Source organism: Propithecus coquereli, unplaced genomic scaffold, assembly GCF_000956105.1.
Source record: "Propithecus coquereli isolate 6110/MARCELLA unplaced genomic scaffold, Pcoq_1.0 Scaffold442, whole genome shotgun sequence".
Classification (NCBI taxonomy): Eukaryota; Metazoa; Chordata; class Mammalia; order Primates; family Indriidae; genus Propithecus; species Propithecus coquereli.
The window spans coordinates 1,467,915-1,491,848 of NW_012150197.1; the positions used below are offsets into that span (position 1 = coordinate 1,467,915).

Genomic DNA, 23,934 nt, shown 5'->3' on the forward strand with positions numbered 1-23,934 from the left:
TGGGATCCTCGTGTTCCTCACAGAACTTCTAACGTGGTGTTTGTTTTCACGTTAACGTCGTGATCACTTCACACCCGCGGGCAAGCTGGATCGCCGGCCGCCCCGTCCAGGTGCTCTGCCCCAGCCGCAGCGCCCCTGCACCTCGTCCGGTGTCACGCTGCTCTCTTCTCCCCGAAGGCCCTGTGTGGCTCTGCTGGGGCTGCCGTAACAAGGTGCCACACACCTGGTGGCCCACACCCTCAGCAGTTTACTCTCACCCGCTTGCGGAGGCCGGAAGTCCAGCAGCACGCTGTGGGGGGCTGTGCTCCCTCCGGAGGCTGGGGAGGAGCCGGCCTGCCTCTGCCAGCCCCTGGAGGCTCCGGCATCCCTTGGCTTGTGGCTGCGTCGCTCCCGTCTCCGCCTGCGTCTCGGCGCGGGGTTCTTCCCTGTGCCTGTGCCTTCAGGGGGTGTCCTCCTCTCACAAGGACACTGGTTGTGTCAGGGCCCACCCTGTGGCCTCATCACAACGTGGTCTCGTCTGCTAAGATCCTGTGTCCAAGTAAGGTCCCGTTCACAGGTCCTGGAGCTGGAGGTTGGGACTTGAGCGTGTCCTTTTGGGGACACAGTTCAACCACCACAGCCCTGGTAGGCGAGGGGGAGGCAGTGTCCTCACACGCAGACAGTGTCCTGCAAACTGCAAACAAGCGGGCCCCCCAGGGACCCGGGCGCGGCGAGAGGCACTGCTGTGCCATCCGGGAGCAGAAGCCTCCCAAGGAAAGGCCTGGGGTCGCGGCTGCACGGTTCTCTCTCTAGCCCTCGCGTGGCCAGCAGCTCCTCCTCTGGGCCCTGCGCTCCTGATGGTGACACGGTCTGCAGGCCTCAGAGAGGTGGCCCTTCCTCAGCCTTTCCTCGGCGCTTCTTCAGTTACAGAGTAAAGGGAGTTTATCAAATGCTAGAAACAGTATCTGACAAATAGCGACTTCTCTTCCCGTCTGATGCTTGGGGCAAGAAGGTGGCAGCAGCAGGTGTCGGCTGCCCGTTTTGTGAAGGGGCAGTTCTGAAAGGGGGTTGGGTTGGGGGTCGGCTGAAAGCGCTCTCCCAGCCCCCACCCTGGCCCCTTCTTCCCAAAAGTCAAACACAGGAGCTTCAGTCGCCACTGCGTGCAGGGAAGCCGCCGGTAGACGCCATTGGTGTCACTTTAGCATGGCAGACAGGAGGGGGCCTTCCTGGGCCTCAGGGGACTTGTGCTTGCCCAGACGTCCAGGAGGGTGTGTGTCACTGAGGCAGCAGAAAGCCCGAACTGTGCTCTTTCTGGTTTGCCCGCTTGTCCTGGTATGTTTCAAATTGAGGTGTCGGTGCGTACATTAAGAGGTGAAGTTCGTGAAACTTCAGTGTGCAGTGGGACGCGTTTACCGGGCACACCCTGCGCGGCCACCCCACCCTCTTGGGACCCAGAGCAGCTTCCCAGCCCACCTTGTGCCCCTCCTCAGCCGCTCCCCACACTGTCACCGACTTGTGCCACCGCGCGGCATGTCCTCTGCATCTGGCTGCTCTCACCCTGTGACCTGCCCCCCGTGTCCAGCCTCCTGCTGGCCGCACACGTGCTGCTCCTAGCAGGGCCGTGCAGGTGGCGCAGCTGCACGTGTCCGTGTCTGCCCGGCACACAGATGCCAGATTCCGTGGAGTCTGGGTGGGCACGTGACCCACCTCCAGGAGTCCAGCCTGCCTTCCACAGCGGCCAAGCGCCGACCCTGGCCCAGACCTTGTCCCTACTTCCTAGTGTCCACCTCGTTCGCGGTGGCCGCCCTGCTGGCGGATATCTGACTTCACGATAGTCCTGCCCCTGGGAGGGGAGATGCCGCCTCATTCCCTCTCAGCACCAGCTCCCGTGGAGACGGGAGAGGATGGGAGGCTGCTGGCGTCCTCCAGACTCGGTCAGCTGGTCCTGGCACCCATGCTCGGGCACCATCTCCGGCATTGCTGGAGTCTTTGGACTCAAGCCAAAAAGCGTGACCCAGGACGGGGCCAGGTTCCAGGAACGGGCACCTGAGGAGGCATCGCCCAAGTGGCCTTTATTCAAGCTGCCACTGGCCGGGCAGGTGGTGGCCGGGGGCAGCCGGAGCCCTGACCATCCACCTGGGCTCAGTCCCTGCTCCACCCCTTACCAGCCGCATCATGCCAGGCAAGTTGCTGAGTGGCTGTGTGCCTCAGTTTCCCCACCTGTAAACCGAGGGTAAGAGTACTGCCTACCTCCCAGCATCATGAGGACTGCATTTCAAATAAAATGCTCACAAAGAAGGAAAGGTAGAAGAAAACCACACAGAAGAAGATCTGCAGAGCCCACTGGGAAGAGATTTTACAAGCTTGGCAAGAAGAAACGTGTCGTCCCCACAGTAACCAGGAAATAACTACGAGGCGCGCGGGGGCAGCAGAGATCAGCAGGGAGCCTGTGGGGCCACCAGGGAGCCCGAGCGCCAAGGCGCTGCCAGACTGGCCGCCGGGGGCCCTGCAAATGGCACCACCTGGGTAATTACCTTGGGGAACGAGCCTCTGGTGAGGCACTTGGCTGGCCCTGGGCACCTCTGGGGACAGCCCCAGCACCTCAGCTGGCTGCATTCCCAGGGCGGGCCCTGCACACCCAGCTCTGCGGACCCATCCCTCAGCCTGCCTGAGCCCGTGGACCCCACGCCCTCGGCCCCCCGCCCCCACCACCAGCCCGGAGGGCGGACGCACAGCCCTGTGGAGACATTCCTGGCCTGTCCCGGATTTTCTGTTTTCAGTTCCAGTTTGTTTTCAATGAGCTCCTGTTGCCTTTGTCATTTAAAAGACTAAATTTTCCATAAGGTCCCAACTTTGACAGTAGAAGCCACACTCGGTGCCCACAGAGCCGTTCTGTGTCCCCCATCAGTGCCGTGTTCGTAAGTGACTGAGGTGCTCGGCGCTGGTATAAACACGTACGTGTTCTGAGCACGCTGAAGCCGCCGTGCTCGCTAGGTCACGTGTGCGAAATGCATTTTCGACTTCATATTTTCAACTTACAACAGGTTTATCAGAACGTGGCCCCATCATAAGTCAAGAGGCATCTGTAAAAACATGAGAGCGTGGATTTCGGCATCTGTGCACCAGCCTAGACTGCCACCGTGAGCAGTCGAGTGTTGGCTGTGACACACTCGCCGGCACAGTCAGCACCCAGCGTGTGACAGTGGCTGTCCGTCCCCCAGCCCCCGCTCCTTGAGGCCAACACGGGCTCTTGGGGAGGCTCCTGGCCAGGGCATGGTGTAGGAGCTGGACTCCAGGCTGGCTCCGCCAGGGAGGTGGCCTCCCGTGTAAACCAGGGGTCCTGCTGGGGGCAAGGCCCACGAGATGCTGCCAGGAAGGTGCTGGCCTGGCACCTGGCAGGCTCCGAAAAGGGGCCCCTCAACAGTGAACTCTCCCCTCCCTTTCCCAGGAACCTGGGTTTGATAAAATGGCCACTGGCAGACGGGGCGCGCAGCACGCCCCTGCCCCGTGCCGAGCAAGGGTCCGCGTTGCTTCAGCTGATAAACCGCCCCACGGCGGCCCCGGCATTACCCCGTCGTGCCAGGGAGGCTCAGGGAGTGCCAGGAGCTGCCCTGGGTCACACAGCCCAGAGACAGAAACGGCGTTTACGAAGCCACGTCTCTGAATTCCATGTTGGCATCTCCTCCAGAACTTCCTGGTCCACTCTACCTGCCCGGAACTTTCTTTCCCAAGTTCCTGGAAGGGTCTTTGCCCTCTCATTCACCTCATCCCTTTCATCCCTTTGTCTTGGGCATATCTGGGGCTGGCACCAGGGCCCCCAGGGAGCTTCCTTAACCATGAAGTGGACCCTGCAGTGCTCTCTGCCTCGCCAGGTGGTAGGAAGTTTGAGCAAAGTAGGGCACAGAACACACAAGGGGCATGTCCAGCAGTAAGCACGTGCTTCACGGAAGTGAGTCACCTCAGCTACCACCATCATCATCACCATCATCATCACGGTCACACAACCATCATCGTCACCACCGTCATCACCATCGTCACTGTCACCATCACCACCATCATCATCACCATCATCGTCATCATCATCGTCGTCATTGTCATTGGGGTGGTTTTCCTAAACCTGCAACGTTGCACGAACTGGCGTTTAACCGTCTCTCATAAGCGGCATTTTGGGGACGGCCTGGGTGCCCAAGCACGTACATTCAGGGCTCCTGGTACACGGAAAAGAGCAAAGCTTTAGAGTCCCAGACAGACCTGAGTTCAAGTCCCAGCTTTACCTTCACAGCTGAGCGGCCTTGAGAATCGCTGGACCACTTTGAGTCTCTGCGTGAGTGAGGCCTCGGGCTGGTCCCGCGGGTGTATGGGGAGAGCTGGGTGCGGTGCCCTGAGGGCGTCTTCAGGGAGGTCAGCTGTGCCGTCCTTGAGGCAGCAAATGTCCAGCTCAACCTGCTGCTTGTGCAGAGGGCCTGGGAGGTCCAGGCAGGAGCGTGAGGCTCCAGGGACACAGCCGGGAGCGGTCCCGTGAGGGCCAGTGCTCTGGAAGGGGAGGCAGACAGCGAGGGACAGTGAGGCAAGGACACCTCCTTGCATGAGTGACCAGTGCCTCGAGCAGGCCACGTGGTCACAGGATAGCGAGGGTCCGGGCAGCCTTCCTGACGGGGCAGCGTGTGGGCTGAAACCTAAAACCCAGAAGAAGGCGGCCTCTGGAAGAGCTGGAGAAGAATGTGCCGCACCAAGGAACAGCCTCTGGGAAGGCCCTGAGGTGGGCGGCTTGTGGCTCACGGAGGGACAGAGGGCAGCGGGCCGGTGGCCTGTCAGCGAGGGGCTTGCACCGTGCACACGTGCCCCTGTCTGGGCCGCGGCGCCCTGGGGCCTGCACTGGCGAGGGATGGGTGCACCAGCGTGGGCCAGGCTGGGTGCCGATGGGCCCATTGGACCCAGCAGGGTGTTTCTTGGGGCCAGGTACCCCTCAGTGGGCAGGGACGGTTGGCATGGCATGTCCTGAGCAGCCTGCCCTGCAGGGCCGCTGGTCCCTGAGAGGAGGGCGGTGCCTCCGAAACAGGCGGGAAGCCAAGATGGGCAGGGCGCCACCTCCTCACGCCTCAGTCTTCAGCGCAGTCTCTGGAGGCCTCTTGGCCCGTCGGCGCGCGGCGCGGCTGGAAAGCAGCCCTCCCTGCACAGCCAGCAGCGCTGGGTCGGGCCGTGGAGGCGCTGCCCAAGGTCGGTGGCACCACAGCTGTCCTAAGGCGTTGGTGTCGTCCCTGCAGGAGGCGAGTCACATCCCAGCGCTGCTCCCTCGAGTTTCTGGAAGATGCGGTGGGATGCGCCTCAGTACAGAGGTATGCGCCCTGCCCGCCCCACGCTCCGAGGCCCTGCTTGGGCTGCCGCTGACCCTTGTGGGGCTGAGAGCCGGTCCTGGGGGGGACAGAATGACCTATTTTTTTACCGTGCAGAACCAAACACACCTCTGGATCCCCAAGACACAAAGGCCTGAAGAAGACGCACTTCATCAAGAACATGCGGCAGTACGACACCAAGAACAGCAGGTGCCGGGACAGCCCCGGGCTGCGGCCCCTGAGCCGGTCAGAGTAGGGCCGGTCCTGCCCTGGTCAGCCACATCAGCTTCCCCCAGTTCACAGGCCCCCCCCTGCCCGGTGCCCCAGGCCCCTTTAGCCACAGACCCTCCCCCATCACACCTTCCTCGTGTGACTGAGCTCCGCGGGTCCCTGGCCTGTCCACGGCGAGCCCACCCTCCGGATCCCAGGCGGTGAGGAACCACCTGCGGACGGCAGCCTCCAGGAGGAGTGCTGCGCGAAGGAGAACTGGAAGCACGGAATCGGGTTTAGCTGTGAGATGCGTCCGGGGAGCGGGGCTGGGTTTTATTTGGGAACACAGAGGGGAGGTCGGACTAGAAACCAAAGTGGGTACCAGAACGGCAGCTGGCACCCGACTCACCCTGGGAGGCTGTGCGGCTGCACTGGGGATGCTCCTGTCCCCTTGCCCCGCACTGCCAGCTCAGGGGTCCCAGAGAGCACCCCTTCCCTCTGGAGTCTGCCTGCCCGGCACCCACCCCGGAGGTGACCATGGGTCTAGACGGCCCCTTCCTCCCAGTCCTGTACACAGCGCGACGCTGCAGCGTGACAGCCTCACGCAGCTCCCAGGCAGACTTGAATGCTGGGCCGCCAGAGGGGTGGGAAGGTTTTCACGCCGTTGTCCTCCCTGAGACCACGGGGGTTAGGGCAGGGCAGAGCCGGCATCCGGGGGAAACTGGTCCCGCCGTGCTCCAGGCCCAGGTCCGGGCTGTTCTGGCACCACGTGAGGAGGCCTCCCAGGCCAGCTTCGCTCTGCACGTGGACCTGGGCACTTTCTGTGGCCTGGGCGCCCCCTTCCAGGACCACCGAGGACCGGCTCTGGGCAGACCTCGGCATCACCGTCCCACCCCTCTGCCTTTGGTGAAGCCCGGCCTCTCCAGGGTGACCCGAGATCCTGACCTCAGGCCTCCATGCACGTGCAGCACCCGGGGGAGGCGCCTTTCTTACACCTGCAGGGACTCCAGCCCGGGAGCCGAGGTGGCCAGACCTACTGTCCCCTCAGACAGCTCAGACGATTTCCTGTCACCTGAGTTTAGGCAGGAAGGAATTTTCCTTTGAAAACGCCCACGGCCCTGGAAACAACACTGCCCGTGGCTCCCCGGCCCCACCCTGACCCTGCCCCCCTCCACAGGATCGTGCTCATCTGCGCCAAGCGATCACTGTGTGCGGCCTTCTCGGTCCTGCCCTACGGAGAGGGCCTGCGGATCAGGTGAGTGGTCCCAGGGCGCCCCAAGCCGCCCTGCCTCGCACGGGCACACACGCCTCGCCCAGCGCATCAGCGTCCGCCGGAGCTCCTCAGGAACTCGGAATGGCCGCTTGGGTCCTCGCTGTCCTGCGGGGGCCATGGCTTCTGTTCAGGCTGTCTATACATAGCTTGCCTGGGACGTCCATCTCCTCGTGGACACAGCCGCGCGTCCCTACGGCCAGCCCAGGCGGTTGTGCGTGATTCGGGAAGAAGGACATGGCTGTTGGGTGGGGACAGCACTGTGTGTGGCCCTGGCATAAAATGGTGACAGAGAACCCTGACTCGTGAGGGCCACAACCAGGTCCTGGGGTCTGAGCTGAGCCGCTGAGGTGTGTGACCGCAGGGTGCAGGGTCGTCCGGTCCTGGTACGCAAGCTCGGGGTGAAGTGAAGGGAGGTGCTGCCACCACCCAGGGTGTTTTGGCAGGTGGCATCCGTCACCACGGAGGGGACTCAAGGATGCCCCTGACAAAGGTGCTCACTGGTGTGCGTCTTCCGGTCACATCAGTGCTGCTTCTCTTCCCGCGAGGGGACGTATGGAGGCTGCTGTCGCGAGCGCTCTGTGCCGAGGGACAGGCAGGCTGAGTGGCTGCAGCCTGAGCCCAGCGCGGCGGCCTGGGGCTGAGCTCCTGCCCGCCAGCAGCGGGGCTGAGCCCGCCTCCCGTGCATTGCAGCGACCTGAGGGTGGACGTCCAGAAGCAGCGGCACCCGTCCGGCGGCACTTCCGTTTCTCCCGAGATGGTCTTTGAGTTGGAAGGCGTTGAGCTGGGAGCGGATGGCAAGGCAAGTGTCCGCGGCCGCTGGCGCCCACAGGCACACGTGGAGTCGAGCGTCTCGGATGCGAAGCCCGAGGGTGGGTGGTCAGGCCCGGTGGCCCTGTGAGCGCGGCCCTCAAACCTGGTGCCGCTGCCCTCACAGCTGCACCGAGAACAAGCCCAGTGTGAGCTGCACGTGGCCACGGCCGGCAGCTCCGGCACCCCACCCCCGTCTGTTCAGGGCTCTGAAATCAGGGGTCTTCAGAGGCAGGGAGAACCTTTGGTGCTGCAGAGCCCAGACAAAGCGTGGTAAAGGTGGTGTTCTGGAATGTTCTTGTTACGTGAGTGACAGCGTCAAGCTCGAGGGCTGCCTCAGTGGCCTTGCCTGAGTTGTGCATGTTCATTTTTCACGCAGGGCCCAGTGCGTTTGTGTCTGTGCCTTCCCGCAGTGGGGCGGCAGGGCAGGTGGGGCTCACCTCGACCTCGGTCTTGGGAAACAGGACTGAGCCCCAGCACACTTGCCTCTCCAGGTCGTGTCTTACGCAAAGTTCCTGTACCCTACCAACGCCCTGGTTGCACACAAGAGCGACGGCCACGGCCCACTGCCCCCACCTCGGCCCAGCGTGCCCCGGGCTCTGCCAGGCTCAAGACACAAACCTGTCCCCGCCAAGTCGGCGCCAGCTGGCACAGAGCTAGGTAGCCGCATGCCTTGACCGCAGCACAGGGACGGCTGCGTGGCCGGCAGCTGCAGCCTCAGGGCAGACAGACCTGGGGCAGGGTCAGAGGGCAGCCTCTCAGAGGGGAGCAGCCCCAGACAGAATCGGGGCCCTGGGCTTCCCCTGAGCCAGGTGTGGAGAGGAGCCATCCAAAGGTGGCTCCAGGGAGGGCCCCTGCCCCTCAGGACACCCTTCCTTCACCCCAAGCCCTGGGCCCTTGGGAGGGAGGCAGCCATGGCCGGGGGCCCTCCCAGACCCCAGGAAGTCCCCTTGTCCGCCCGCCTCCCCTCAGGGTGGATAGAAGCTCCACTGGAGGCACCGGTGGGTCAGGGGCTGCCTCTTCTTACAGGGAGCGACGTGGGGGACACCCCGGAGTACAACCCCGACCTCCTGGACGACCCACAGTGGCCCTGCGGCAAGCACAAGCGGGTCCTCATCTTCGCGTCGTACATGGTGAGCGCCCTGCACCAGGGCCCGTGCGCTCGTGGGCTGTGGACACGTGTCCCCAGCACCTGGAAGCCCAGACACCAGCAGCCACGGGCCATAGCAGGGCAGGCTAGCGGTGCCGGCCACGCCCCGGGTCAGCCCAGGCCCTCCCGCCCTCGGTGCTTGGAGCCAGGTCTCCCCTGACTGGGGTCACACAGTTCTGGGACCATTTTCTCCTCACAGAGGCTCGGGTGCCTCTGAAGCTGCTCCGAATTCACATTTGCAAACCCAGGTCACGCGAAATCCGCCCCGGCGGTGGGTCCACAGGCGGCCCCGGGGCTGGCAAGAGGCTGCCTACCCTGCTCGCGTCTTTGTTGCAGACCACGGTGATAGAATACGTGAAGCCCTCAGACCTCAAGAAAGACATGAATGAGACCTTCAGAGAGAAGTTCCCGCACATCAAACTGACGCTGAGCAAAATCAGGAGGTGAGGAAGGCAGGGCCGGCCGTGCTCCCAGCCCCTCACCCGCAGCCGCCCCTGCACCCCACCTCCTCGCCCCCACCTCACCTCCCCACCCGCCTGGCCTCACCTCTGCAGACCCTCGGAGCAGCCCAGGATCTTTTTAAAATTCTAGTCCAGCACGTCCCTCTTGTGCTCAGGCCCTCCTAGCCTGTGCCGCTTTGCTCAGAGTCGATGCCACAGCTCTTTGTGTGGCCCACAAATGCCCCCCCACCCCGTGTGCTCCCTGCCATGATCCCCACATGGGCCCCGCTGTGAGGACGTGGCGGAGCTGCCCTGAGCCTGGGGCCCGCCCTGTGCCCACATCCCAGTGCCCGGGGACCTGCCTTTCCTCGTGTGGCCCCCACCATTCCCCCTCCTCCCTTAGGTCTCTTCCTAAAACCACCCCTTGTCAGAGGTCCGTCCCACCTTACTACCCCACCCCCACGACCCTCGAGCGGGGTGTGTCCTCTGTGGTTCCATCCGTGAGGACAGTGTGGGCCACCCACCCACACTGGCGCAAGCAGGTGGAGGCTGAGACCCCGCCTGCTCCGTGCCCACGAAGCCGTGTGCCCTGGCGCTAGGCTGTTCAGGGCAGGGCACCTTTTCTAATTGCCCAAAGGCACATTGCCCAGGCCGTGGGACGGTCGCTGCTGCTCTGCCCCAGCCAGAGCCTTGTCCCACGAGGACTTGGCTCCCGTCTCCACCCGCAGTTTAAAGCGGGAGATGCGGAACCTCTCTGAGGAGTGCAGCCTGGAGCCCGTGACGGTGTCGATGGCCTACGTGTACTTCGAGAAGCTGGTCCTGCAGGGGAAGCTGCACAAGCAGAACCGCAAGCTGTGCGCCGGGGCCTGCGTGCTGCTGGCCGCCAAGATCAGCAGCGACCTCCGCAGGAACGAAGTGAAGCAGCTCATTGACGTGAGTACAGTCTGCTCTGGCCATGCCGCCCAGCCAGGCTGCCACGGGGCACCTCTCAGCCCAGCCGCAAGGGCCTCGAGGGGCAAGGCACGGGCCAGAGGGGTGCCATCTGCTCGTCTGGTAACATCTGTCCGGGCTACTGCCCGCTGTCAGGCCTGGCCGGGCATCCACGCCCAGAACCCACTGACTTAGAGGGCAACGCCGAAGAGGGAAGGGACCCCTCCTGTTTAACCTTTCTCTCTCACATGCAGAAGTTAGAAGAAAGATTTCGATTCAACAGGCGAGACCTGATTGGGTTCGAGTTCACGGTGCTCGTGGCTTTGGAACTTGCTCTGTACCTTCCCGAGAACCAAGTGTTACCTCATTACCGGCGCCTCACCCAGCAGTCCTAGCCCGGGCCCAGCGGGGGGCTGCCGTCCGTGAGGGCGCATCTGCTGGCCCCAGAGGTGACCCGGGCACTGAAGCCCCCAAGTGTCACCGGCCTTTTCTGCACCCGCCCAGCAGGGACGTGCCTGACCTCTGGCCGGCACGGCTCGTTTCTTTGCACTGTTTCCTTGGAAAGGGTCGCTACTTTCATTCCAAAGTGCAACACGCCTCCGAGGGCATTTCTCAGAATATTCCCGGATTTTTACATGAACTAAATGTGGAGTTTTGTCACTGTTCCTCTTTTTCCGTATACCCGAGACCAGTCTGGCACCAGGGCCTCCGGTTTACAACCCGACTTTGCAGGATTTCTGTCTCCACCTGGCCTTCTGCAAACCTTCGCAGCCCCTGCACTAGCACCAGGGTGGAGGTCTGGGTTTCCAGACCTCACTGAACACACTGAAGTTGCTGTTTACCTTACTGAAGCATTTGTCGTGGGTATTTTGGTTGTTCACACGTGGAGACGCGGCACTGTGGATTCCCCGACAGCGACACAGCGCTGGCCCTGCCACCCCAAGCAAAGCTACTGCAGAGCTTTCTCCGCCTGCCTTGCCCGTCGGCAGGTAGAGCTTTTGGCGTCAGGTTAGGCTAACAAGAGCAGGCTCCTGACTTGTTCTGATCTCATTTTTGGACTCTTGGACCTCAGTTGAAGCATCGAGTCACTGTGAAATCCCGATGCCCTGTGTGGTACACCGACAGGGCTCAGCCGACCCTCACCTGTGCCAGGAAACCCATTACCTATGACACTCTGGGCCTTCAGGACCACTGCTGATTGCTGGCTCTAGACTCTTGATTTTCCTAAGCAATATTGTGATGGAGAAAAATAACGTATTTATTATAATTTGGGATTTGGTTTTGAGGGCCTTTTTTTTAAGGTTAACAACAACTGGTCAAAGGAGGTCTGAAGTTGACTTGAAAAAACACTTGACCCTCCAGCGGGAGGCCCCCGACCACTCACCCCCACACCCTTGAATGGTCAGTGTCGGGGCCTTTCTTCCTAGGCAGGAAGTGGACGCTGTCTCGACCAGCTCAGCCGGGGCAGCCCATTGAGCCAAGCAGACCCCAAGCAGCGGTCGTCACCGCGGTGCGGGTCTGTGCCTACAGCTCAGCAGGGCCCTCTGCAGCTTGCCAGGTTTGTCGCAGGTCCTTGCACAGTGAGTTTTGCACAGTCCAGTTCTCCACCCAGCTGCCCCGTCAACAGCTCTGAATAACCAAGGACCATTGAGTTCTTGTTCATAGGTCAGCTGGTCTCAAAAGTGGCCATTCTGGCTGGGCCGCCAGGCTGTCTTTCCCACTGCTATCTTATCAACCTGCCTGTCACTGGGCGGGGGGACTACGGGATGACCCCCACCTGGACCCCATTAATACATCACACTCTGTCCACATGGACTGGTGCTTCTGCAGAAAGGAGATGCCAGTTCTGCGCCCGCAGATCTCAGGCCACCAGCAGCTCCACCAGATAGATCCCAGCAGAGGTGCCAGACAGCTGCCTGCCCACTGGCTCCTGCAGGCCTGTGCCCACCCAGCCCTCTTCCATTGCTGTAGCCACTCACTGGGACCCTGAGAACGAGTAGTGTACAAGGGATGGGTGGCTTGAGGGGAAGACTGCAGGATGGGGACGGTCTCTCTTCTAATAAGCAGCCCATCCTCAGGCCAAGGATGATCCCCTTAAACCGAGCGTGCACCCGGGAGGAAAGGACAGACTGGGCAGCTGCTATACCACGTGGAACGCTGGGCCTAAGCCCCAGGCAACTCTCCTCTGAAAAGCAACCTCTCCTGCCACCAAGATACCACCTGGAGGGCACCGGCATGGCGCGAACACCGTAAGAGACTAACTCCGAAAATATTCAGGTTTACAACCTACCTTCAAGGGGCATATCTCCATGGGACTTTCTAGAAAGACAATAGCAAGAAAGTGGCCAATAAGCACAGTAATTTAAGTTTGTATGTTTATGTAGTGAGATTAAGTCATTTTACCAGTCTGTTCGAAGCCCTCCCCTGCAGTTATGTCCTTAATAATGCCACAAGCTGCCCCTGTGCGGTATTCGAGAATTACTGCAACAAAGCCTGAGCTTGTCACCCTCTAGAACAAGGGCAGGGTCGGAGCTGTGGCAAAGGTGTTCAGCTGGGCTATGACCAAATGAAACCAAACCTGGTGCCGCTTCCTCAGCACCTGGTGGCAGTCATGGATGTAAATGTGTGAAGTGAACATCCGACCTCAGAATGTTTGTCATGGATGTTTTTAAATGGATAATGTATTTGTGCTTTAAAGTAAACCTTGATTTTGCAACATACTTTATAACTTGTCTCCTTTCATCTAACTGGACACTGCCCCATCCCTGCCACCCAGTCACAGCAAAGCCTCAGCCCTATTCCCAACAGAGGCCAAACGAGTACATCTACGGGCACAGAACGAACTGGCACAAGTGGGTTTTCACTATTTATTCATGACACATTTTCCAGATCCCCGATTCTCTCCAGTCAGAAATTCCTAGAACGAGGAGGAAAGGACATTAAAACCACGTCTCTGTAGAAGTCCCACTCTGCCCAAACATGAGACCCCCCCACCTGCTCTTACTTTGAAACGATGCCGTCAGCCTTGGCCAATCGGAGAATGGAATCATCTGACTCACCCTTTGAAAGAAAAAAGCACACTGAATATTCTGGCTGCCGCCTGGGACGGCAGGTGCGCCGCACTGCACGATGGAGGGCAGACTCTCCCAGTCACAGCCTCAAGCCTGCGTGTACAGGGAAGGTGGCTCCCAGGTCGGTTTTTTCCTGGCTCCCTGAGCACCCCTCTCCTGCCCCCAAGAAGAGGCAGGCAGCCGCTCCGGTCCACACGGCTCCAATCTACTCTGCCAACAAATACACGCAGGCCCAGGAAAGGGAGGAAGGCACCGTCACACGCTCAGACGCCCAGGCCCAAGTCCGCAATGCTCCCAGGTGCGGGGCCATGGGACAAGCAAAGCCCGGGGAACACTCACCATCCTGCGAATGGCCCCGCAGATGGCGTAGGTTTTGAACTGGCCGTTAAACCTGCCTGTAACCTTGTCGACCTACAAAGAAAAGAGTTCATGAAGCCGCTCCCTAAGTCACTTTAGCTCTCCCACCAACCTGAAAAGCCAGCCCATACCTGCACCTTCCACCCTCCCCCGTGGTCCCTCCCCAGGGGCACAGACCTTCCTGTCACGGGCACCCACACGCCTTCCCGCGGTCTGGGGTCCCGCCTCACCTCAGCGACGTTCATCTGGATGGACGCGTGGTCCTTGGCACCGATGATGCGGTTGCTGGCGGAGCTGAGAAAGGGGGCCCAGTGAGCGGGTGGAGAGGGGATCTGGGGGAGTAGGGGAGGCGAGGGGCAGGGGGGTGGAGGAGGGAGAGGGCACCTGGGGGGGTGGGGCAGGCAGAGGGGACCTGGGGGCCGGGAGAGGGGACCGGGGGTCTGCGGGGCGGGAGAGCGCGGTGGGTGCGCATGGGTGGGGCGCTCACCATTTCCGCGGCACGTACAGGTCCACGAACTCGCCGGCGTCGTTCTGCATGTCAAAGCCGCGCCTAAGGAATCACCACGCGGCGCGTGAGGGTGGCAGGGCCCGCGCCCCCGCTCCCCGCGCGAGCCCGCCCGGCCCCCGCGCCGCCCTCGCCCGGTTCCCGGCCAGCCCCGAGCCGGAGCCCGCGCCGCACAGCCCACCTGCTGCCACCACGACGCACGCGAGCGGAGAAAGGAAGTAGCCTGGCCCCGGGAAGAAATATCGGCGGGCGGGGCGGGGCCGAAACGAGTGCTTCCGGGTCACGCGGCCGCAGCGAGTCTGCGCGGTGCGTCCCCGCCGGCCGCCGGCCTGACGCGTTTCCGCTTCCGCTTGAACTTCCGTCGGCCGGTCCTGGGTCAGAGGCCGGGCAGCCGGCGCGGCGTCCGGGCTCAGCCTGCTCTTGGGACGCGCTTGGCGGCACCAGCGCCCGGAGGTCTCGAGTAGGCAGCGGGGGCCGCTCTCTGTCGCCTGCTGCCGCAATGCCCCCGGCCCGACGGGCGAGCTCGTGGGCACCAGCCCCGCTGGGAGTCAGAGAAAAGCCCCCGAGCGCCCTGGGCCCGTCTTTCACCGGTCGGACCCCAGGGTAAACAGGCAGCCTTTCCGAAAAGCTTGTGGTCCTCGTTTGTCACAGGGGCCACTTACTCCTGGGAAATCCGCGGCGTGACGCGAAGGTGGGCGCGCGAGGGAGTTCGTTGGCAGCGAGAACAGTGGAGACAGCCCGTGGGTCCCGAGGGAGGCCTTGCTAGCAGCCTGAACCTCGTCGCCGGCCGGAAGCTCCAAGCAAGGGCGCGCAGCAGGGCCTGCGTCCTGGTCCTCTCTGGACAGGGGGCCTGGCCCGGGGATGTAGAAGCCAAACCTCGGAAACGGAGGCCTGAGCAGGGAAGGGGCTTGGCCCAGTGACACAACTGAGGCCAAACCCCGCGGCCCTTGCCCCGCCCCATCTCATCGCCTCCCCAGTGACCCCTCTTCACCCCACCCCGCCCAGTTTCCCCCACTTTGTGCCTCCACAGAGCAGTGTCGACCGAGAAGTGCTCATGCCGGGCTCCTTCCTAGTGCTAAGGATCCATTAATGGAAAAACAGAAAATTCCCAGACTGTGGAGCTAACATCCGGAGCGGCCCCCTCCACACATTCACGGGAGCGTGCAGTCCCTCAGCTAAAACGTCCACTGGGGACTTCGTCTCCCACGTGAGACAGGAGGCCCCACGAGCACAGGCTAAGGGCCATATACAGCCTGCTCCTGCCATAGGGGCTGCCCACGGCTAAGCCACAGGAGCCTCCGGAACGCAGCTGGTGCCTGCCCTGCCCCTCTGCCTGGCCAGCCCTGCTCAGTCTCGGCTCCACGTCACCTCCCTGACCCAAATCTGTGTCAGCTTGTACTGCCAAGGGTTGTCTGAAAACTAATTTTTTTCACACGCCTATCCTCTCATTAGACGTTCCTCTGTGGAACCGGTTACCGGAGGTGATCTCCCCAGTGGCCCGGGAGCTCCCTGGGGCTGGAGCTGGAGTTTCTCATCATGGGGCACTGCACACAGTAGGCACACAAGGCACAGAACTGAGTGAATGCACCAAGGGACCCTCTCCTAGCCACACAGCACCCCAAGTCATGGCAAACCTCGTTAAGACTGGGAGAGTCTGGACCTGGTTAGGGCTGAGACTGCAAGTCCGTCATGCCTGGAAACCAGGCGTTCGTGTGAGCAGTGTGTCTGCCATTGCTTCCACTGGACTCCAGCAAGCAGGCATCAAAAGTGAGGACACTGAGGCCACTGTCCTTCAGGAAGGTCGCTTGGTATTCACACAGGCCCTGAGATGGGTGCTCTTTCCAGAGTCCCCAGCATGTGTACAGAGGTGACTTGTCTATGTTTGTGGTTAGAGATGTGCACAGCTGGCCTGCCTGCCTGTGTGTGTGGTTGGCCCAATAAGACCTGAGACGTCAAGAGATTCTCTGTAGGTGAAAGGCCAGAGATACAGGCAGATGGAGTACCAGAGTATCAGAAAGGAGAGAGCAGCAGACGGCTCTGCAGAGCTGTCCAAGGCTGGAGAAAGAACCATCCTAAAATATTATCCAGTGCTCACACAGGACTGGAAATAGTACCTGTTCCCATCAATGAGACTGGAAAAACACAATTTATAAGGCATTGAATGGAGTACTCAGAAAGGTCCTGCCTCAGTAATGAGGAATAATTATCCCCACCCTAAATGCTGTCCTGGTCCCACCTAACAAACCATAAAAGCAAAAACTGAAAAGATCAAACCGTTTCCAAGTAACCTAACTGCATCCCAGAAAAAGCCTCAAGAATATTGGTAGGAATATAATAATGTCAAACACCCAACAAGGTAAAATTCACATTGTCTGGCATCTGATCAAAGATTACTAGGCATACAAAGAAGCAGGAAAACATGACCCGGAATGAAATGGAAAGGCAATCAATGGAAATTGATCCAGAACTGACGCAGATGTTAGAATTAGATGAGGATGTTACAACAGCTTCTATATAATATAAAATATTTCACATGTTTAAACAGAAGTGGAAGTTATTGTTAAAAAAAGATCCTGGCTGGGCGAGGTGGCTCACACCTGTAATCCCAGCACTTTGGGAGGCTGAGGTGGGAGGCTTACTTGAGGCCAGGAGTTCGAGACCAGCCTGGGCAATATTGCAAGACCCTATCTCTACAAAAAAAAATTTCTTTTTTTAAATTAGCCATGCATGGTTAGACATGCCTGTAGTCCCAGCTATGTAGGAGGCTGAGGCAGAGGATCACTTGAACCCAGGAGTTCAAAGCTGCAGTGAACTATGATCAACAGAGTGAGACCCTCACTATAAAATAAAAATTAAAAGACCCTAATCAAAATACTAGATTAGTTTCCTCAACCGCCACCAAGGTGTTCAGTCTTTCCAGGGAAGCTAAGGCCATGTTGGGGTGAGGCCCTCACTTCCTTCAGCAATGAGCACCACACCCAGCAGCCACCAGCCCAGCAAGCCCGTACGTTGGCCTCTGTCTCCTAGCTTACCTCCCCCTACTCAGCCCTCATCCTGCATGACAATGAAGTGACTGTCACAGAGGATGAGATCAATGCCCTCATTAAAGCAGCCAGTGTAAATGTTGAACCTTTCTGGCCTGGCTTGTTGGCAAAGGCCCCGGCCAATGTCACTGTCAGGAGCCTCATCCACGGTGTGGAACTGGTGGACCTGCTCCAGCGTCCGGTGCTGCACCAGCAGGACGTTCTTCCCCGTCTGCCACTGCTGCCCCAGCTGAGGAGAAGAAAGCGGGGGCAAAGAAAGAAGAATCTAAGGAGTCTGGTGATGACATGGGCTTTGGTCTTTTTGACTAAGCCTCTTTTATGACGTTCAGTAAAAAGTTGAACTCTTAAAACTAATAGATATGAAAACTACGATATCTAATATGAAAAAAATAACACTGCATAGGATTAAAGGCAGATTATACCTTGCAGAAGAAAAGATGAGTGAACTTAAAGACGTGGCAGAAGAAACCATCTAAAATGAAACAAAAAGAAAAGATTAGTTAGAAGAGCATCAGTGAGCTGTGCGACAATCCAAGCGGCCTGATACACATGTACTTGGAATCCCAAAAGAGGAGGGGTTAACAGAAAAAATGTATATGAAGAAATAATGGCCAGAATTTTCTCAAATTTGATAAAAACTAAAAACCCACAAATTCCTGCCAGGTGCTGTGGCTCGCACCTGTAATCCTAGGACTCTGGGAGGCCAAGGCAGGAGAATCGCTTGAGCTCAGGAGTTCGTGACCAGCCTGAGCAAGAGCGAGACCCCGTCTCTACTAAAATTAGAAAAATTAGCTGGGCACGGAGGCGCATGCCTGTAGTCCCAGCTACTTGGGAGGCTGAGGCAAGAGGATTGCTTGAGCCCTGGAGTCTGAGGTTGCAATGAGTTATGATGACACTGCTGCACTCTACCAAGGGTGACAGGTGAGACTCCGTCTCAAACAAAAAAAAGCCCACAAATCCAAGAAACTCAACAAACTTAAAGATGAGAGACGTGAAGAAAAGTACACCAAGATACATAATAAAATTGCTTAAAACCAGTGATAAATAAAAAATCATAAAAGTACCCAAGGAAAAAACACAGGTTACATAGAGAGGAACAAAGAAAGATAAGAATGACAAGAGATTTTTTTATTGAAAACAAGGCAAGTGAGAAGACAGTGGTAAAACATCTTGAAAATGCTGAAAGAACAAAGTTCTCAACCTGGAATTCTATACCCAGTGAAAATATCTTTCAGAAAATGAAAGTAGAGTGATGTCAGCAAAATGGCAGAGCAGGCATCTCCAGACTCTTGTCCTTCACATAAACGTTTTTTTTTTTCCCAAAAGAAATCATCAAAACTATGGGCCAGGCGCAGTGGCTCACGCCTGTAATCCTAGCTCTCTGGGAGGCCGAGGCGGGCGGATTGTTCGAGCTCAGGAGTTCGAGACCAGCCTGAGTAAGAGCGAGACCCCGTCTCTACTAAAAATAGAAAGAAATTATCTGGACAACTAAAAATATATAGAAAAAATTAGCCGGGCATGGTGGCGCATGCCTGTAGTCCCTGCTACTCGGGACGCTGAGGCAGAAGGATCACTTGAGCCCAGGAGTTTGAGGTTGCCATGAGGTAGCCTGACACCACGGCACTCTAGCCCGGGCAACAGAACAAGACTCTGTCTCAAAAAAAAAAAAAACTAATTCTGTCAATACTCTGGAAAACAAAGATTTGCTGCAATCAATCAAATGAGTGCTGAATCAAGAAAAAGACAACTTTATTTTTTTATTTATTTATTTTTGACAATTTAAACTGACAGGAAAGATTTGTGGTTTTTTAACTCGTCCCTGCCCCACCAACTCCCTGATTTAGCAGTACTCTTGAGGCAATAGCTAGTGCTTCCAGTGTGGAACCCTGATCCCTGATTCTGAGGGGCGCAGAGCAAACCTTATTCACAAATTACTGTGTTTGTACTAACCTGTCTAGGGGCTACCTGAAGGACTGACACGAGGGTGCTCCTCTCTGTTTCACCTCACTCAGAATGCATTCAGGGCAGAAAAGCAGTGAGCATTGCTCAAAAACTTGCAAGGAAGTCAAAAAATCCACAGCTGCCTGGGGAAGATTAGGATGGAGACTTACAATAGGCCACCTAAGACCTGGAAGGAAAAGCCAGGGAGAGAGTTTCTTTGGGATATTATGGCATCTAAAACCGTTTGTGTATTTGGGGAATTTTAAAAAGCCCTGTGCATGTCCAGGACGGGATGCATGCTCAGAAAAAACCTAACAAGATCCTAAGCTTCCACTACTAGCTGATCTAGAGATTCAGTGCAAGCAGGAAGTGAAAGCTGGGGCAGAATTATAAAAGGCATGGTTAAATGTTAATGGAGTGCCCCAGCACAGAGCGAGCCAATGACTGGGAGAGAGCTATGTGTTTTTAAGCTCCTGGAGTTCAAGGAAATCTCAGTCAAGACACAGGCTAAACATGAGATAAGCCTCCAACAATCAAGAACAGCAAACCCAGGGAAGGAGAGAAATTTGGTTACCAGAGCAACCACATTATCATACCCAAATTCCAATTTTCAACCAAAAAAAATCCCAAAGCATACAAATAAACAGGAAAGTACGACCCATTCTAAGGAACAAAATAAATTGACAAAAATTGTCCCTGACAGGCCGGGCGCAGTGGCTCACGCCTGTAATCCTAGCACTCTGGGAGGCCGAGGCGGGCGGATTGTTTGAGCTCAGGAGTTCGAGACCAGCCTGAGCAAGAGCGAGACCCTGTCTCTACTAAAATTAGAAAAGAAATTAATTGGACAACTAAAAATATATAGAAAAAATTAGCCGGGCATGGTGGCGCATGCTTGTAGTCCCAGCTACTTGGGAGGCTGAGGCAGGAGGATCGCTTGAGCCCAAGAGTTTGAGGTTGCTGTGAGCTAGGCTGACGCCACGGCACTCTAGCCTGGGCAACACAGTAAGACTCTGTCTCAAAAAAAAAAATTGTCACTGACAAAGCCCAGCCATTGGACTCATTAGACAAAGACTTTATAAAACTATCTTAAATATGCTCAAAGAGCTAAAGAAAACCATAGACAAAGAACTAAAGGAAACCAGGAAAATCATGTATGAAGAAAACAAAGATATCAATACATAGAAATTAAAATATAAAAGGAGCCAAATAGAAATTCTGAAGTTGAAAAATACAATAACTGAAAGGAAAAATTCATTAAATGGGTTCGACATAAGGTTAGAGCAGGCAAAAGAAAATCTTAGCAAACTTGAAGACAGGACAATCAAAATTATCCAGTCCAAGGATCAGAAAGAAGCAAGAATGAAGAAAAATTAATAGAGCCTAAGGGACCTGTGGAACACCACCAAACAGGTCAACGTATGCATTATGAAAGTTCTAGAAGGAGAAGACAGAGGAAAGTGCAAAGAGAATATTTGAAGAATAATGGCCCAAAACATCCCAAACTTGATGAAAAACATGAATCTACACATCCAAGAAGCTCAATAAACTCCAGAATAAACCCTCACATATATGGTCAATTGGTTTTTGACAAGGGTGCCAAGACCACTTAGTGGGGAAAAACAGTCTCTTTAACAAATGGTGCTCAAAAACCAGATATCCACACACACAAGAATGCAATTGGACTCTTACCTTACACTAGATAGAAGCATAAAGTCAACATGGATCAAAGACTGAAATTTTTTTCTTTTGAGACAGTCTCGTTCTATTGCCTGGGCTAGAGTGCCATGGCATCAGCCTAGCTCACAGCAACCTCAAACTCTTGGGCTCAAGCGATCCTCCTGCCTCAGCCTCCCGAGTAGCTGGGGCTACAGGCGTGCACCACAATGCCCAGCTAAATTTTTCTATTTTAGTTTCCCAGATAATGTTTTCTATTTTTAGTAGAATAGGGTCTCCCTATTGATCTCCCCTGATCAATCTGGTCTTGAACCCCTGACCTCAAGTGGTCCTCCAACCTCGTGCTGGGATTACATGTATGAGCCACCGCACCCAGCCAAAAGACTTACATTGAAGAGCTAAAACTATAAAACTCTTAGAAGAAAACATAGGGGCAAATCTGCATGACCTTGGAGTTAGCAACATTTCTTAAGTATGACACCAGAGACACAAATAAATTGGGCTTCATGAAAACTTTAAACTTTTGTGCATCAAAAGGCACTATCTACAGAATGAAAAGACAACCCACAGAATGGGTGAAAATATTTGCAAATTGTATCTCTGATGAGGGTCTAATATTCAGAATTTCTAAAGAGCTCCTACAGCTCAATAACAAAAAGAAAGACAACCAAATTTAAAAACTGGACAAAGTGTTTTCATAGACATTTCTCCAAAAAGATATACGAATGGGCTCTAAGCACATGAAAAGGTGCTCAACATTTAATCACTAGGGAAATGCAACTCAAAGCCATAATGAGATACCATTTCACACCCGCAAGGATGACGACAATTTCAAAATAATAATAATATTGTACCTGTTGGTGAGGAAGTGGAGAAGTTGGAAGCCTCGCACATTGCTGATGAGAGTGTAAAACGGTGCAGCTGTCGTCGAAACACTTTGGTGGTTCCTCAAAAGGTTAAGCACAGAATTAGCATATGACCCAGCCAGTCCGCTTACAGGTAGGTAACCAAAAGCCACCACGCGCGGCCCGTCTAACATTGCTTGCAGTAATAGTCAGTTGCTGATTGATTCTTTCAGCTTTTGTGATTCTTAAAATGTGTTTCACTTTTTAAACCTATTTTTGTCGTGACGCACACACACAATTTGCCATCGTAACCATTCGTGAGTGTAGTTCAGTGGCGTTAGGTACATTCACAATGTTGTGCAACCATCGTCGTTGTGTATTTCCAATTTTCTCATCATACCAACCGGAAGCTCTGTAACCATTAGGCAACAACTCCCATTTCCCCTGCCCTCAGCCCCTAGTAACCTCTAACAGACTTTCTGTCTCTATGAATCCGCCTATTCTAGATATTTCACGTAAGTGGAATCATACGATACGTGTCCTTGTGTGCCTGGCTCATTTCATTTATCACAGTGCTTCCAAGATTCACCGTGTTGTAGCAGGTGCCAGAACTCCATTCCTTGTCATGGCTGAATGATATTCCTGTGTGTGTACATACCACATTTTCTTTATCCATTTGTCTGTTGGTGAACATTTGGGTTGTTCCTGCCTTTTGGTTATTGTGAATACGGATGCTATGAACATTAGCGTGCAAGTGTAAGTTTGAGTCTCTGTTTTGAATTCTTTTGGAACAACCACTTTGGAAAACAGCTGGGCAGTTTCTTAAAAAGTTAGGCGTTTACCTACCGCATGGCCCAGCAATCCCACTCTTAGGTATATGCCAAAAATTGAGACAACCTGTCTGTCTCCAGGCAGATGAATAAATAAATTACAGTACATCCTGCGATGGAAAACCACTCGGTGTCGGACGGGAATGGCTGATGGGCGCAGCAACGTGGGGACTCCCAGAATGATTATGCGGGAAGAGGGAGGCCAGACTCCTCCGCAAGGACTAAGCACTGTATGATTTCATTTATATACAGCTCTAGAAAATGCAGACGCATTGATTTTGACAGAAAGCGTATCAGTGGTTGTCTGGGATGGGGAGGGGTGGGCAGGTGGGATTGCAAAGAGACACACGGGGGACTCAGGGAGTGACAGAATGTGCATTATCCTGATGGTGGTGACGGTTTCACGGTTTCCGACAAAAGTCAGAACTTACCAAAGTGTGTCCTTTAAATTAGTGGGTTTTATTGTGCATCAAGTATATCTCAATATTTTTTAAAAGACCACGGGTGCTATTTGGAGAGACTATAGCACACGTGCGCGCACACACACACACAAAGTATTGCAGTCCGCTCTCCCTGGCATAGGGTCTTCAAGGCCAAGTTCTTCAGAGGAAAACTCTGTAACCCACACTTCTGGGGCCCGTGAAATCTGGATGAGCCCTTCTTTTAGAAAACCTGCTGTACAAAATCCCAGACCCCAAAACAGACAGGCGAGTGCCCCCCACAAGGGGAAGCCATGGTGGGTCTCCCCATCAGCAGGGCCTCCAGGGATCTGCAGGGGGCTGGCACTGCTTATCCGGCAGGAGCCTGGGGGAAGATGTCCCCAGCCCCGCTGCACTTCCCACAGCAGCCACTAGGACGTGCACGAGAGCCACGCTGGAGCAGGGCGGGCTCACCTGCCTGCTGCCTGCTGCCTGCTGGGGAAGGGGCTGAGCCCGTCCCTCAGTCGGTTACACACACCCGCCCGTGCAGGAAGTTGCTTACTGAGCCTCCTTTGTGGCCTCTGGGATGGGCAAGGGCCAGAGGACAGGTGCAGAGGAGGGTTGGGGGGCAGGAGGACCCAGCACTCCAAGACAGTCAGGCTGAGCCCTTTTTGCAGGATCCCTGAGCAGCTCCCGGGTCTCAGAGCAGCAGCTGCCTCCGCAGGGCGATCCCACTCAGTGCCCCCCGCAGAGCACACCCTGCTCCTGCCCACACTCTGCCCCCCGAGTGCCAACATCACATCAGGGTTACGGGCTGGGTTTCCACCCTCCCTCTGCCTCTTTAGCGGTGTGACCCAGCACAGATTACATAACTTCCTCTTCCTCCAGCTGTGAAGTGGGGCAGTTTTCACGGGGCCGCCCAGCAGTGCTGGGGTTGGCTGCATTCAACAGCCTAACACATGTCCAGTGTTCAGAACAGATGTGGCACCCAGGTGGCACTCAGCACACCAGCACTCACCATCATCATCACCATCACCATCACCACCATCATCATCACCATCATCACCATCACCACGATCATCACCATCATCACTGTCACCACCATCACCATCATCACCATCATCAC

The 23,934-nt window shown here is 56.3% G+C and overlaps 2 protein-coding genes and 1 pseudogene across 2 annotated transcripts; 2 read left to right on the plus strand and 1 right to left on the minus strand.

Moving 5' to 3' along the window:
• The first annotated feature begins 4,864 nt into the window (after nucleotides 1–4,864).
• On the plus strand, nucleotides 4,865–12,830 carry CABLES2 (Cdk5 and Abl enzyme substrate 2). The gene is made up of 10 exons (XM_012654552.1): nucleotides 4,865–4,938; nucleotides 5,244–5,315; nucleotides 5,430–5,522; nucleotides 6,700–6,777; nucleotides 7,486–7,594; nucleotides 8,097–8,262; nucleotides 8,632–8,735; nucleotides 9,089–9,195; nucleotides 9,921–10,125; nucleotides 10,377–12,830. The coding sequence occupies exons 1-10, from the start codon at nucleotides 4,865–4,867 to the stop codon at nucleotides 10,515–10,517; spliced, it is 1,149 nt and encodes a 382-aa protein (XP_012510006.1). The 3' UTR covers nucleotides 10,518–12,830.
• A 147-nt stretch (nucleotides 12,831–12,977) lies between these two features.
• On the minus strand, nucleotides 12,978–14,323 carry RPS21 (ribosomal protein S21). Its single transcript, XM_012654605.1, has 6 exons — nucleotides 14,237–14,323; nucleotides 14,038–14,100; nucleotides 13,781–13,844; nucleotides 13,533–13,604; nucleotides 13,127–13,182; nucleotides 12,978–13,039 (listed from the first exon to the last, which is right to left on the minus strand). Exons 2-6 carry the CDS (start codon nucleotides 14,085–14,087, stop codon nucleotides 13,030–13,032), a joined length of 252 nt encoding a protein of 83 aa, XP_012510059.1. The 5' UTR covers nucleotides 14,088–14,100; nucleotides 14,237–14,323; the 3' UTR covers nucleotides 12,978–13,029.
• Nucleotides 14,324–14,554: 231 nt separating this feature from the next.
• Nucleotides 14,555–17,408, plus strand: LOC105818523 (annotated as a pseudogene).
• The last annotated feature ends 6,526 nt before the right edge of the window (nucleotides 17,409–23,934 follow it).

Bases quoted from the DNA above. Each gene is read 5' to 3' on its own strand.
- CABLES2 (XM_012654552.1), top strand. From the start codon at position 4,865: ATGGGTGCACCAGCGTGGGCCAGGCTGGGTGCCGATGGGCCCATTGGA. The intron at 7,595-8,096 runs GCAAGTGTCCGC...TTGCCTCTCCAG, and splicing joins AGCTGGGAGCGGATGGCAAG to GTCGTGTCTTACGCAAAGTT. The intron at 10,126-10,376 runs GTGAGTACAGTC...TCTCACATGCAG, and splicing joins AAGTGAAGCAGCTCATTGAC to AAGTTAGAAGAAAGATTTCG.
- RPS21 (XM_012654605.1), bottom strand. From the start codon at position 14,087: ATGCAGAACGACGCCGGCGAGTTCGTGGACCTGTACGTGCCGCGGAAA. The intron at 13,605-13,780 runs GTGAGGCGGGAC...TTTTCTTTGTAG, and splicing joins TCCAGATGAACGTCGCTGAG to GTCGACAAGGTTACAGGCAG. The intron at 13,183-13,532 runs GTGAGTGTTCCC...TTTCTTTCAAAG, and splicing joins GCGGGGCCATTCGCAGGATG to GGTGAGTCAGATGATTCCAT.